General features: G+C 35.3%; 1 protein-coding gene across 1 annotated transcript; it reads right to left on the bottom strand.

The window, feature by feature from the left end:
* Positions 1–358: 358 nt before the first annotated feature.
* On the bottom strand, positions 359–9,138 carry LOC147279357 (Pleckstrin homology (PH) domain superfamily protein). Its single transcript, XM_086250138.1, has 10 exons — positions 8,131–9,138; positions 7,566–7,922; positions 4,119–4,218; positions 3,424–3,872; positions 3,142–3,297; positions 2,190–2,357; positions 1,974–2,114; positions 1,181–1,408; positions 800–913; positions 359–685 (listed from the first exon to the last, which is right to left on the bottom strand). The coding sequence occupies exons 1-10, from the start codon at positions 8,698–8,700 to the stop codon at positions 518–520; spliced, it is 2,451 nt and encodes an 816-aa protein (XP_086106264.1). The 5' UTR covers positions 8,701–9,138; the 3' UTR covers positions 359–517.
* Positions 9,139–16,095: the final 6,957 nt, after the last annotated feature.

Genomic DNA, 16,095 nt, shown 5'->3' with positions numbered 1-16,095 from the left:
TCTATTTTTTCTTACAACATAAGATCCAACATTCATTATTTTCTTCTCTAATTTAGAGAGTTGGACAAAATATTTTAGAAAAAGAGATCCAACAAAGGATGCATAACTTCTTGGCGGCTGCGAAGGAGCACAACAGTTTTTTTTTTTTAATTTTTTTTTTTAACATTTTGAAAGATAAAAGCTATGAAGGGGTAGATTGGGAAACATAAGTAATAAAATTATATAAAAAACATTAAAGAAATAAAGAGAGTGCAAGAGGAGAAAAATAGAGTGTGAAAATCACCTCCTTTTATATATATATATATATATATATATATATATATATATATATAAAAGATGGACAGTGAGACATGTGAGAGAAAAAATTTCATTTTATTACCTGCCAAGACCTTTCATCAAATTTACTTTATATGCAAATCATGGGAGACCTTAACTGCTTGGGATGAGCAATATTGATCACCCATCCGCTTGGAAAAAATTGAAAAAGAATTGGTAACCATAAGAGACGGCAATGAACTTATTCAATTAGCTGTTCAGAAGGGACTTGGCCAAAAATATCTGGACATGAATCCCAAATTCCTCGTTCTCTCGCCTCCCAATATCCACCAATATACCGGTATGTATCAATTGCTTTATCCTTTGCAAACCACTGTGGTTTCCAACCACTCTCTTGCATCTTTCGAGCCTGAAAAAAATCCCAATCAAAGCAATATCCCGTCAATTTCCACAAAACCAATGAATGCTTTTTGAAGCAAAATATGCGGATATGTTGATACATAAACATAAAAACCAATATTACCTGCCGTTGCCTCTGCTCTAGCCTCAGTTTCTCTGCATTTGCCATTTCATACTCTCCGTTTTCCAGATACCTTTGATCGGGTCTCAGCCTTGAATCTGTTGGAGGCAACTTCTCCTGCACATGATTAAACTTGAAGAGTCATAATCGCTAGCAGTGCATTCAGAAAGTAAACTGTAATAAACCATCTCCATTCCAGTTTATAGCAGTCAAATGAGTTTATTCTGTTTCATCAGTTCAAACATCTTTAAGTTTTGATGAACTTACTCAAATTAAAATTAAAACAAAAAAAACCATGTGGCACCATTTCAGGCAGTTCTTTCCATGCACCAAAATGAAAAATAAGATGGACCAACTGAGCAATAAATTCATCACAGTAATCACCTTCAGTTCAGGGGTGAGTTCGTTCATTGTGATAGCAAAGCGCGTTAAGTTATATCTAGTTGGAAACTTGGGTGGCTTGCTCCTCTGCCAGAGCAGGCGGGCTTCAGATAAAGACTCACCTTTTCCCTTCCCAGAACAGTCTCCAATCACATAATGCATGCTCTCATCCCATTTGCCAAACAATGTTGCCACTGTTTTCCCATTCTTATCTTGAACTATGCCTTGCACCTAATGGAAAAAACACAAAACATATAAATAGTTAAAAGATTTTAGTAACTAATAAATAGCTACTATAAACAGAAGCCATGTCTTATTCCATTTGTTTTTGATAAATGCTTTATTCCTTTATTTTATAAGACATTGTAGAACACTGCCCAAGTATATGATATTCGTGTGTAGAAACTAGAAAAGTGGTAAAAATGAGGTGAACCGCAATACGTCTGGACATTTTTCCTCACCTAGCCTAAACAGCATAACATGACCCGTTGACTAACAACATAATCATAAAATCAACACTACATCACTTGGTCACATTCTAAGATGGCTTCTATTATATAAAGCCATCATCTCTTGCTTGAATAAGTTCATCAGGCAAAGGAATATGGGCAATAATGAATTACAAACCCACAAAAGGTATGGTTCTGGATTTCTCCAATTCATGGATACAGAAAGGGATTTTCAATCTCAAATAACCTACTGCCAAGGATACAGCAATCTACTCACCAGTCTATGCATTACATAGTAAAAAGGCTTATATGCTGACATCATCAATGTAAAATGAAAAAGAAAGTACCTGGTGAGGATTTCGGTCAATGATAGACTGCTCCTTGAATTTCAGCTTACACGAATATTCCTGCTTTCCCTGTATTCGCATAGTACCATAGTGATCACAGTACAGCTTTCCCAATATGAGGTTGTAAATGGACGTTGTAACCTGGCAGAAAAGAGTTCCATTTTTAGAGAAGAACCTAGCAAAGAATGAACAATAGCTTAGTGGTCTGGTTCACACTTTACTCCATTGAAGGACTTCTCCATCATCAAATTCCAAAGTCAGAAGACCAACAGGATCAAGCTGAATTGAGCGACCCCAGAATTTGCTCTTCAAATTGCTGTCTCCCCAGAATTTCCATCCTTTACCCTCACAGTGGCAAGCAATAATCATGGGGTGATGACTAACCTGACACCCAAAATATAAGTATCTTCACTATTTGATACATAGTAGAAAAATAAAACAATGAGACTCTACACATTTTAAATAGATATATAAAGGTTGCACTCTAAGGAAAGAAGGGATGCTGAATAAAATGAAGTGAGCCATAGGTTGAACATCTTCCACATACACCATATAACAATTATAAGGCTGCCTAAATTCCCTGAGTTCTTTCACGATTAAGTCATTTCTCTGCTCAAACAACCCTCATTTCTTTGAGGTTCATCGTCCCTTTCTCATTTTTCAGATCTCCTATCAAGAATTCAGGCTATCTGGGGAGTTTCAAATGTCAATAAATAGTTTTTTTGCTTTATAGTTTATCAAACGATCAATTTAGAACGCTTTAATCCCAAAGTAGCTTCTATTGCAAGACAATACCTTTATCTTCCCACAACCGCAAATCAAAGATACAAAATACACTCTTCAACATTCAGCAAATAGTGATGTTAAATTCAAGATTCAATTTTTTTCATTGACCAAGTCAAATTCTTTGCAATCATGTTTTAGTGTCACTGACATGCAAGCATATTTGATATAAAATGCTTGATAAATGCACCACTCAGTTTAAACATGTAAATCTTGTGAACCCAGATAGGACAGCATCAAGCTGGTCCAACCTAATTCTCAGAATTTAAAAATTATTCAAATGAAGAACAGGTAGTATACATAAATAGAGTATGCCACTTTAATTTTAAAATTATCCATTTAGTAATAACATAATTTCAAGTTCATGTGTGAGAACTTTTCACACCTTCTCTGCGAAAAACCGGAGGCCTTTGTCTGGATAATCAGCCTCATATGTTTCTCCTAATAATGGATTGAATGGTTTGCAAATCCTTCCTTCAGTTGAAGCATATCCAGATACAGCAAAAGCAGCCACATTAAGAATCCTCATAAGGCTATTACCCTGCAGGACTTCAAGGAAATTCAAAAATAAGTGAAGAGTGCATCATGCTAATTTAACTCATGTAAGAAAGATAATGTTGGGAGGACTCTTAACAGGATTGCAATAAGGATGGCTTTGTGGTCTTACCCTTTTACCCCATTCATATGCTCGATCAATGAGGTATGAATATTCCAAATCCTCAAAACATTTTTGTAAAGATGATAGAGGCTCGTTAAAGTATACAGGAAGACAGATTTTCGTGAGGTCCTTCCCAATGTTATCCTTAATCATTGACCAAAGACTAACACTCTTCTCTTTTTCAACAGGGTCAGGCAATTTCTTACGCCTCTTGACAAAAGGAAAGTTAGTTCCAACAGATCTGATGGATGGATCGATACCATCTTCAGCTTCAAAGGCATATAGCCCTTCATCTTCTGAAGAGACGGATGATATCCGATACTCAGACCCATTGCTTTTGAACGAACTTGATGATAGAAAATCACGAGTATCAAAGAAAGCATTGTCCTCATCATCTGTTTCTTCCTCTGCAGCATCAGCTCTCTCATTATCATCATCAGATTCACTTGCACTTCCTTCTGAAAAATTCAAACCAATGCAGGATTACATCAGCATAAGGAAGCATGATGGAAAACCTAGAAAAGATATAAGAATATATTATTTCACATACCACAGCGTCAACATATTTTAAAATTAGTAATGGAAGATATAGTCTTCAGAAGTATGGGTAAAGAGAAATTGAAAGAAAAGTAGTTGAAGTAACATATATAACTTGTTACAGGTAACAGGGAATAAGTGATGTAAATGTTCTCCTTGATGCTTACCACTAAATTTTTCTTGCCTTAACCTAGAGGAAGACCCGGAATCTTTCAACTGTCTTTGGCTCTCGTCAACCACTGTATTCTCCAAATCAACCTTTTCTGTCTACAAAATACAGTACAGATAACAATTTATAAGCAAGAAACAAAGAAGTAAATGAGGAAAAAAATTCCTGCATGAGAAGTTAACTCTAAAGAAAGCAACCTTTGTATGAACACAGGATCCTTCATAAAAAAATGCTATGTACATCAACAAAATAAGCAGAGCTGTACAATTAACTAGAGTCTTTTTTTGCATCCCTTAAAATGTCACGTGTCCACCTTTTTTTCCTATAGGGTAATAATGACATTTCTCTTTCCCTTCTTTATTTAATCATATACTGGCACATCCATACCCACTAAATGTGTGTGAGATGTTCCCACATGAGTAGTTTTCTCTTTCTTTTCCAGTTTTTAACATGAGTAGTTGGTTAAGGAACTAAGACTACAAAGCCCTTTTTAAGGAGGAAGTGGGGTAGTTTTACAGGTGATAATATTGTGATAAACTGGGGTATGAGGAAAGGGGGTTGGTTTTTAAGGCATTTCAAATTTGATGAAAGTACTTTTTAATCCTCAAACATATTTATGCTAAAATGGAGGATGCCAGGCCTCACAACTCAATCAGGAACATTAGTCTTGATTCAAAAAAGCTATAGTATAAACAGTCAAGAAAAAAGTTATAACAATGAAAGTGCCAAGAAGAGACAGAAATGGTAACTTGCATTCAAGGGTTAACACAGATTACCCTTCGAAGGAAATTCAAAGCCAGAAGTAAAGCTACGAAGAAACTCAAAGCACATATTTCCATCATCAACTAAAAGGACGAACTGCAAATATTAGAAATTTAATCATCCTGGAGAAACCAGGTCAAAAATTCATAGCTTCACCTTCCATACCTCATACATAAGTAAAGGTGCAACTACAAAATGTGTCCTGGTAGAAACCCCATACAGAGAGGCATAGTCTTCCATTGCACCAAATTAATAAAACCCAGATGTATTATAGCTCATCAATTCATGTTTTCTAATGAAATCAGCTTATTCCGTACCAAATGCACCACCAATTTCAAATGTAAATATTTTTTCAAGGGAATACTATTTCAGAATTGACAGCATATCAGCAGAACAAGATGTAGCATAAAATTTACTAGAGACTAAGTTTCATACAAAGGTAGTAGTACAAGATATAACTTGGCAGAACAGCAAAACTGATGTCCAATGTGATTCTGATTCGCGAAATGAAATAATTCTTCAACACTCATTCAAGTTGGTGGTTTTTTTTTATTTTTTTGCCTACAGACCTACAGACTGAACACTTAAACAAGTCCATAAAAGCAAAAACACTATTAAGAGAAGGCAGATGGAAAACATGAGGGCTTTTTTCTGGATAAGAAAAAAAGAAATATTTAGTTAACATAAAGTGATCAAATTTGCATTAGATGTGAACACCCACCAAAAACAAAGACTAAGAAAAATAAGCATCCAAATAAAGCCAAATTAATACTTAAGGAACCCAATCAGCTCATGAAACAACAGCAACCCAATCAACATGGAAACAGAGAAACGGAATATCTCGAAAATCACTGGAAACTGAGGCCCAAAAAGATGTTACAATCCATAACTATCCCAAAATAATTCCACATCCTCCCCACACTAGTCCTCAAAGATCCTCTTATTCCTCTCCATCCAAATAACACAAAAAATGGCCGTCACAATACAATTCCAGAAAACATTGCATAATATTAAAATGAACAAGGAAACACGTGATGGGACTACAGAATTCAACATTGCTTCCCCAAACAGTTTGTGCCTCTGTATTTTCGACCACCTCTTTGTACATGATACACTAATGGGCGATACACAAACATTAGGTCTTTTTTTATATTATATCACAAGTGCCATTCACTGAAATAGTGAAACATGAGGGTATAATAATTTACAGACACTAAAGCAATTTTGGATATTATAACCTCCCCCATGCAATACCAGTTGATAAGGAGAATAAGAGATGCAATCTTGTATAGGAAGGGCAATCGTAAGTACCTCCTTTAAGCCAGCTCCACTTGATTGTCTTAAACAATTGTTGGGCCATGCATTGAAAGGAACAATACTTAGATAAAAACTATGGGAAAGATTTTCTGAAAAAAATAAAGAACACACTATGGCCTTAAATCCCAATATATGCATGGTAAATACAACTTTAACATATCTTCACATATTTCGTCTTTTTAGGAATTACACAATTATGAAAATCATCAAATAAGTTCTTAAAATCATTTTTTGCAAAGTGCAAACTAAAGAACACTGACAAGTAAAAGCTCCTTTATAAATCCACAAAAACGATTGCCAGTACCCTGCCACTGTTGCCACCCATCCACCATTATAAGTGCCACTATCTACTACTACTGTTAACCACCTTCCCTGACAGCAATGTGAGCAGTCTGCCTTCAATTTTAAAATATTTCCCACACGAAACTGAGAGCTCTACTCAAAGAAGGTAGTAAGTTACTTACCTCAGTATTTTTAGCAGAAGGTAATAAGTAGCATACACATAAAGCATATGTCAAAGAAAGTGGTGCTATAAATTTAAAATATATATAAATACGATCAACAAAATATGTTACAATACAAACTAACATCCTACCTGTCTCTTAGAAACTACATAACTGAACACATGAGATGCTCAAAATATCATCCAAAATGCACAATTGAAAAATAAAATAATATGAAGCTGTAGCCTCATATATACGCATATACACCCTCCACATTTACCTTCATAGACACATCTAGATACCCTAGTCTTAATGTAAATGTGAAAGGATACTACTATGACCTGTTTTTAAAGAATTTCATCAATCCTTGTACACATATCGCATTAACCATGTAATGGGAAGATCCTCAAGAGAAAACCACAGGTCTATACCACATCAATCTTTGAACAAACAATCTAGAAGATAAGGTAAAGTCTGAATCAACCAATTTTCAAATTTGGATGGTTTTTACTTTTTCACAATAGTGTGAAAGCTAAACAAGAATGGTATGGTTTGTGCAAGATCAATGCAATCTTCTGGTCTAATGACCTTTCCATGAATTCTTCGACATAAAAAAACTGGTTCTAGATAATTTTCCTACATTAATTAACACTCACATCACTCAAATCAAAAGACCACAAAAGCAATAATACGATGAATACTTATATTAAAATAATTACAAAATATTGAGTAAATCGCAACAATTTCCTACTACACAATTTACTACTCTGCACAAACAAATCACAACAATTTACTACTCCACAAGCTGTAACACAGAGCCAACAGCCTCCTAGAAATTTATTGGTGGTTTAAGAAAATTAGAGTTCTGTATGGTAGGAAACCAAAGAAGAACTCCGAATTCAACTGGCATAAGGTTTCCATACCTCTAACTGTCGCAGTGTGTCCATGAGGAGCCACTGCTTCTGCTTGAGCAGCAGAAGCTGGTTGAGCAGCGCGGCAAACTCAGTCCTCATTATCTGCTCACTGTCTTGAATGGCTGCCTCCCTAACACCTTCTTCTGCAAGGCGCTGCCTCAGTTTGTCAGTAGAAACGGCAGCATTGTCTACCGGAGCCATCAACTCGCTGTTGGAAATTCGTGGGAACATGTCTTTCACGGCCTGCAATGCTTCCACCCATGCACATCGATCTTCTCCGGTCTCCGCCCTCAAATGCAGCCTCTTGGTGCCCGTGAAGATCGAAAACCTCTTATCATCTGACTTGCTCTCACGGATACTCGAAACCTGTGAATAAATTCATCAAAATTATAAAAATTGAAAACACCCAGAAAATCAATAAAACCAAATTAAGCGTAATTTAATCAAATTAAAACCGCATTTAAGAAAATTCCTTTTGCATTTCAATAAACACAGATATATATAATATAAATTTGAATTAGAACAGAACTGAATCAAAACGTATATGAAAATCGAAACAGACTAAAAATTAAACCTTGAGATGAACTTCGCCGAAGGGCTTGCGGCGAAGCTGGTGAGGATTGGTATTCTTATTCCTCGAAACCCTCCGCATCGATTCCTCGCCGATAATCTTCGAACCTTTCTCGGTCTCGTGGCTAACGACGATCCTATCGGGACCGTGAATCTTATAATACGACAGAACGCCATCCTGCAACATAAACCACCTCGGCCGCCAGCCTTTGCCGTAATTCACCCACTTGTACAGTATTCCGGAGACGGCATTCCCTACGATGTCGTTTATCTTGACGTCTAGGGGCTGCTCTCGCTGCGGCACGGGCGGCGGGCGAACCGCCACCTCGGCTGCGGCCACTGCGGCGGCAGCGGCCGCCGCCGTGGTCCGCTGGCTGAGGCGGCCGTAATCGCTGCTGGATTGGCTTTGGCTGTGGCTGTGATTGTTCTGGTCCTTGTGGATGGGAAGGTTGGAGGGTCGGGTATTTGGATCGGATCCGGGCGGTCCGAAAGAGGTCATGTAGAGGTCCGAGGCGCGAGGGGAGGGGTTGGCCGAGTTATCGGAGAGAGTGGTGATGCAGCAGAAGGGATGCATGCGGCGGAATTAGAAGGAAGGCGAGGGCTGAAAATGTTGGGATTGGGATCGGGTAAAGCTGACGTGGCGGAGGAGGAGGGCGGCGGAGGTGGTGGTGGTGGTGGTCAGGGGTTTCATAGTTTGATTTTATTTTTTTTGTTGGGGAAATGGAATTGGAATTGGGGAAAGAGCGAAACGGATAAAGCGAGGATTGCGTGAAAATGGGAGGAGACGGTTATGAGAAGAAGAGCGAAAAGTGCGGGGAGCGAGACTGGTGGTGAGGTGAGGTGGCGGAGAAGGAAGGAATGGAATATTTTGACGAAGTACGACGGCGACGACGGTGGTGGCGAAGCGGTCAATACGACGACGCCGCACAGAAATGAAACGAATTAATAACAACTTTTAAAACCACGACTCTTCTGTAATGCTTCCCCCAAAGTTTTAAAATAAGAGGCGGTTGGCCACTGTATATGCATTGAGTTTATGACTCTGTTTCTCTCTCCGGCTTTTTCCGTCTTTAAATGGGTTGTGTGCGGGTGCGGGAGGGTTCAGGGTGGTTAAGGTGGGAACGGCCGCCGGCATGCGGGGAGAGTGACAGGTGGAGGTGGCATTAGGGACGCGTGGCGGGAAAGTAGTGGTTACTTGTTAGTGAGTGGCGGGGGGGGTGTTTGGTGGTTTTATTTGACGGGCATTGTAAATTTGAAATGGCTTTCACGTCTTTGACCGGGGACTTGGGCTTTTGGTCCTGGGAGATCCGGTCCAATCTGAACCGTCAAAACTAGATACGGAAACTTCTTTTTTCTTTTTATAAATTAATGGATAAAGCAAATTTTATTAAAAATGAATTACTTCGATAACATCTAAAAATTAGCGTCCGTAACTACCTACATTTAACCATTTTGGCCAACTAACGGCGGCATAAAATTAGTAGCAATTTAAGATTAAATATCAAATGCTAATATTTCTTAGCAAAAGATGCAAATTTTTTTAGTTTAAATACTAATATGGAGCAAAACATTTTAAATTAAGTCACAAATTTGTATAAAATATAAAATTTTTGACACTGATCACTCGGGCAAAGTGTTGAGCACTCAGTAACCTTCCGTTGGTTTTTTTCTTCTTTCAGTTTGGTATATATCTATGATTACTCGACATGCAATCACAATTGTGACCGTATGAAGTTTATAGAAATTTAAAGTTTATAAAGATGTAATTGTATAAGGCATTTGATTTAGCTTGGAGAGATGAAATCCTACAACCTAAAAATTAAACATTAAAGCTTAATGAACTAAGTTATGACTATGTTTTAGTAAAAAAGTTGTGATTGCTCTTGAACTTGTAAACAATAAAATAATTATTTTTCCGAGTATTCGGTAGAACTACGTTTTTTAAAGTTGGTACTTAAACTAAAATTTAATATTTAAAGTGAAATGAAATAAAGTTTTTATAATTAAAATAAAAATATTAAAATTTGATACATAAAATCAACGAATCTTAAAATTAAATGCTTAGTACGAATCAAGAAAAAAAAAAGGCTCACTACTAATTCCTGTGTGACTAATCCAACAGCAACATAAAAACAGACTAATCACATTTTATATGTTGGATTAGACGGTCAATTCGGTTTAACTAAGATGTCAAAGTGAGTAAGTATTGTGAAAAGTATTTCAATCAAATTAATTTAGAAAAATCAAAATAGTACATTTGTTGTATGATTGCATACTACAAGGATGCTAAAAATAATAAAAAAGAAAACCTCATGTGAAAATGATAGAAAAATTACATTGGAAAGTACTTAGATTTTTAAGCATTTTGTCATTTGCATGAAAAAAAAAGGGTCTAATTATGTAGGTTTGGTGACATTGATCTTTCTAGTTTTCTTCAACTATATATTGCAGCCAAATATTCCTGTACGTGTCGACCTCAAACCATACCAATATAAACTCTAAATTTAGAACAATGTTTTCTTTATTAAAAATGTGAAAGGGGAAAGGTGGTTTGACCTATGTCCCCACTCCCCATTGTCATTAGAACTAAATTCCATTAAATACATTAATTAGGGATCCCTAGCAATACTCTTTATAAAAATCTTAATTCTTATAACTTTCCTTCAAATTTGTAAGCTAATAATTGATATGAACGAGGCACTAAAGTTTTAAAGAAAACAAAAAATGAATAAATAATGTACATTGCTTCATTCTACTTCTTGAAGTTAGTTTGGGTACAATTCGATCTCTATGGAATTAAATTCACCGACTTACAAAAATTTAGACGCAACTCACTGTATCAAGAAAACCAAATCAACTCAATCTACATCAATCAATTTGGGCTGGTTTCTTAAGGTATCTAATAACCAAATCTCACCTCTATTATCAATAGTTGCTAAAAGGTCATAACATTTCCAAACAATACTAGGTAGTCAAAGAAGAGTAGAGCCTAAGTTACAAATTTTAGTTACGTAATTTTTACAAAAACAAAAAGTGTATAGTATATACACAAATTTCAATTGTGAAACATTGCGATCATAGTAGATCATCACATGTCATCATTTTATTAATTAATTATGAGAAAAACTTACATAAAATGGACAAAGGTTGACTTGACATCTCAAAAGATAGATTATGTATTGAAATTGAAGAAATTGTTATGTTATGAAGTATATAACATAGGTATCATTGTGTTATTGGATTGAGATACCAAATCAATCATATCCCTATTGCACGAAAGTTTCTCTCATTAATTATACAAGAGTGTCACACATCTATGTCATTGTCACTAGTAATGCCTTATACACACACACATGTACATATATATTAGTCCTCGTAGTAGGGGTGGGGATTGGGCGAGTTGGGGCTCAAATCGACACCGTCCGCACAGCCATTGGTCGGAGCGGGTCAGCGTCAATCGGGTCGGGGTCAAAGATGGGTTAAGCTGACAAGCTTTTCTCACTCTCTCACCGAAAAAAATGGCAGCCGCTACCACTCTCTCTCTCTCATCGACGTGTCACCTAGGTCTCACTCTCTCTCGCCTGGATCTCTCTCTCTCTCTCTCTCTCTCTCTCTCTCTCTCTCTTGACAGGTCGGCTTGGGTGCCGATGGTCGGTGGATGATAGAACCCGAGCTCGAGAGTGTCTATCGGGTTGGGTCGACTTCGGGTGATTTGGTCGGCGGGTTGATCAGAGCATTAACTCGGACGGGTTGATGTCCACCCCTACCTCGAAGCACACATAATGCGTGTTTATAATGAAAAAAGAGATGAAAGCCTAACAATCAAATTAAACTTCAATCGTCAGAATAGTAAAAACCTAACAATAGATTGTTGCGTTTTAGTTTAAATGAATGAGGGTTAACATCAAGGAATTGCCTCACATGCATGAAAATTCAATTTGCAAATGAAAGGGGGTTTGTTCCCTAAACCCAATCATTAGATCATGATAATCGCTTTAATAATGGTTTGTCTTGATTGCCTATAAAAAAATGAATAGATGATATATTTGTCTTCATTAACATTCTTAAATGTTAGAACCTATTCCAACGTTAGAACCTATTCCAACGTACAATACTCACATGACTTTTTCCTTTCCAACAAATTTTGAGAGTACGTGTATATTGAGGTGTAATATTCCAAGTTTAAGAATATTAGACAAGTCAATATTAGTGTCTTTTGATTAATATACAAGTCAATATTTAGTTATTTACAACACTCTCTTTTTGAAAAATTGATGATTATTATGCAGTACACGTGTAAAAGTGGTATTATTCGAGTGAGAAAAACTTGTCTGTAACGGGAGTATATTCCCTTACTTTCACTATATGCTAGTCAGGTGACTTTTTATTGTGAGAGTTATATCTCCGTTACACACAAATTTTTCTCCATTCGAGTTTCATGAATATAGTAATTTTGATAAATACTTATTAATGATGATTATTTAATCAAATTGTTAAACGATTTTTTATTTGTTTAATTTTTTGTGGAGATAATTATTGAATTGAGACGTAAAAGTTAAAAATAGACGACTCTGATTATTGAATTACACTGCGGAATAAATTTCAAAAATAATATATCCTTATAAGTTATAACTAAAACAAGATATATATAATAATCTTGTATAGGATAATGTAAATCAAATCTTTAATAGAAGATAAGGTCTATAATAATGCAGATAATCAATTTTACTAATAAGAAACTGGCTTTTTCTATGAGACATACTTGTGGTTTAAGAGCTTACACTCAAGGTTGTGAGTTCAAATTCCGCCTCATTTCCCAACATTACTTTTGATCTTTTTTAGTATAGTATGATTTAGTTTATACATTAATTTTTTGTTGTATTATCTGTAATTATCAACTATTATTATATAATTTTCAATTTTATGAGAGAGCATTAGTTTTAAAAATTGTTATTTTGGAGAAATTAAGATGTGGATGTCATTATGTCAAGGCCCTACAAAAGACAAACAAGTAACCATTTAAAGCATGTCGACTATCTTCTGTTTATTTATAATTGTTTTAATTATTTTTGTTTTTTTGGTTTGAGGTGTGTGCGAGAGAGTCGTGAATGGTACAATAGATTTGGCATCCACGGCCAATTAAGATGGTGACTAGCACCCAAAAGAAAGAGAGAGAGAGAGAGAGAGAGTGACGTGGGGGCATACACTTATTGAACAATACCAAGCTAAAAGTCAAGAACAAGAAGAATTTCGAATCAGAACCTCTGGATATCCGAACGTGCCTATAGATTAATCATTATTGACTATTGTTAATCAAGAATTTTATTAATCTAATATTCTAATCTAATTCTTAAGACACGCAATTGCATGCTTTTCCTCAAAGGTCAATTGGGGCATGTTTTCTCTTCTTTTTTCTTTATTTTTTTCCCTCAAAGAATTTGATTACCTCTGGATATCCTTATGTTTCTCTTCGTGAGTATTTCGATGGGATAGATAGAAAAATGTAAAGTTTATGTGGGTAACACTTAATGGATAAAATTCTTCTTATTTTATCTAATGTTTAAATTAATATTTTATTTCATACTTGCTAGACACAGGAATGAAAATGTAAAGATTTAATTGAAAGGTTACATTTTATTTTTTTAATTTAGGGAGAAAAAGTTTCATAGTTTGAGAACTAAAATGCGAAACCGATCAAAGTTTAAAAAACATTCATCTGTATAATACATTGCATGCATAAATTGAAGTAAGAGTAAATTACAATAATGGTCCTTAATTTTAACCCTTAGTATTATATTGATCCATGAACCTATTTTATGAATTCTATAATTTGTGAATTTTTATTTCATGTATAACTTAAGTCTATTTCATCAATTTTATTTTGTTAATTTTAATCTCAAACATGTGAACTTCTTTTAAAAACTAAAAATAATAGTTTATTTTTTATTTTTTTTTCTATCGTGATAATGTATTTAAATTTTAAAAAAATATAAATAAAATTGATGAAATAGACAAAAACCAAAGTTTGTCCACTATAATTTAAAAAAAGTGATACTGATCACTACCATCTCTGATGAAATGATTAGCAAGTGGTGTTCTGATTCTGACAATGATAATCAGGCCCCTGTGTGTTAACGTGTCTACATGGGACACGTGTGCAAAGGACACTGCTGTGACAGAGATAGCAGTGCATGTATCATGTACCGGGACACAGAGGATCACGGAGACGAGAGAGAGAGAGAGAGAGACGTACGGTTTGAGCTTGACCAAAAACCAAGTGAGTCAAAGCGCGCAGACGGTGACGGTGATTGCACGCGGCTTTGTGAAGAGTGGAACAGTGAGAAGGATAGCTTTTACTGCACATATGTACGTACTGTCGGACATCTCTACATTACACTAGTATAATTTCTATTAATTATACTCTTTATAGAGGACAAATGAGAAAGGACGACCATTCTCTTTTCTTTATTTTTTTCTCTGGGGTTGCAAATAATTTGCTATATATATATATATAAATATAATACATGTCCCAATTATTCAATGTAAAAATATGAAAATTATATAATATATATAGGGTGCAAATAATTAAGCTTTTTGTATACTCTAGTACTCATATATATATAGTCTCATTCAGGTGTAAACGTCTCACTTTATACTGAATGCTCGGTAGTACAAAATTTTGTAGCTATTGAGCTTTTAGTACTAGTTCAATGGTGTTTATGTTATAGTTTAATTTTGAAATTTTAAACGAATGCCTCCACTAAGCTCATTTTAGATCCTAAGAGGGAATTAGGCAAAAATAATCCTCAAAACTCGGCCTGTGTTAAAAAATCATTGTCAAACTGCCGAGCGCTTGACAATGGATGCGCACGTTCATATGTTTACACTTGATCGAATATATATATATATACTCACATACAAAAAATGTAAGATGCTTGTTTGAAGGTGCAAATAGCATTTTCTTAATTCAATGATTGTATGAAACATGTTTGTATGATAATAAGTGCTTAGAAGTGATATGATTTCTAGGGATGATGATGCAATGGGGGCAATCATGGTAGTTTTCAAGAAGGTGATATAGCAAATTATATGTGGATGACTTTTATTTTCAACTGAAGAACGGACGTGAGTCATTTTATGATTTTTGCTATATATTTTTTATTCTATTCTTAAAAATGTTTGATATTAAGATATATAATTTTATATTTTAGGATATAAAATCATTTTTCGAGGTTATATTTTAAATTTTAACTCTTAAATTTTGGTCTAAAACTCAAAAATTAAAACTTAAAATATAACCGCGAAATATGGGAGCCCAAAACTAAAAGCGTTAAAATCAAGCAACGAATATCAATTGACAATTTAGGTCGTAAATATATATATATGTATATGTATGTATAGTCAACTTAAAAAGATGATTAGATGCTCTCGTCTTCAACCTCTTGTCATTCAAACAACGATTCAGTTTGCGTGCCTAAAATTTAAGAACTAGACTTTATAGTCTAAGCTCTAACCCAACTCTACATAACATCATTTGAGGATGGTGGGAGAAAGATGGTGGTAGTGCCAGTGCAGTGGAAGCAAGGTGCATGGTGCTAATTTTATGGAGGGATCAAGGTGAGGGTGGTGGGATTGGGGATAAATCTTCAATGGGGCATGCCCCAGTGGGGCACCTCTCACATGAGGTGGGACCCACAAATGGGGCATGCCCCATGGAAGACCCTCTCTGGGATTGGCCGTTAATTGGATATTAATTTGTTGAAATTCAGACGTCTGTCAGAGAAGTTTTGTGTATGTATGTGTTATATATATATGCATAAATGTATATATATTGTATGTGTCATAGCTCAATCAATGGTAGTACATATAAGATGTGGTATAGAGTTTATTTATAATAAGATCAAACATCGTATGATATATAAATATATTTAATAACAGAAAATAAATATCTTAATTATCAGTGTAAAAA

Source organism: Dryas octopetala, chromosome 7 (assembly GCF_963921425.1).
Source record: "Dryas octopetala chromosome 7, drDryOcto1.1, whole genome shotgun sequence".
Taxonomy (NCBI): domain Eukaryota; kingdom Viridiplantae; phylum Streptophyta; class Magnoliopsida; order Rosales; family Rosaceae; genus Dryas; species Dryas octopetala.
This window is presented reverse-complemented; position numbering and strand designations above follow the sequence as displayed.

Bases quoted from the DNA above. Each gene is read 5' to 3' on its own strand.
- LOC147279357 (XM_086250138.1), bottom strand. From the start codon at position 8,700: ATGCATCCCTTCTGCTGCATCACCACTCTCTCCGATAACTCGGCCAAC. The intron at 3,298-3,423 runs GTAAGACCACAA...GAAGTCCTGCAG, and splicing joins CATATGAATGGGGTAAAAGG to GGTAATAGCCTTATGAGGAT. The intron at 686-799 runs GTAATATTGGTT...GATTTTTTTCAG, and splicing joins TAGAGCAGAGGCAACGGCAG to GCTCGAAAGATGCAAGAGAG.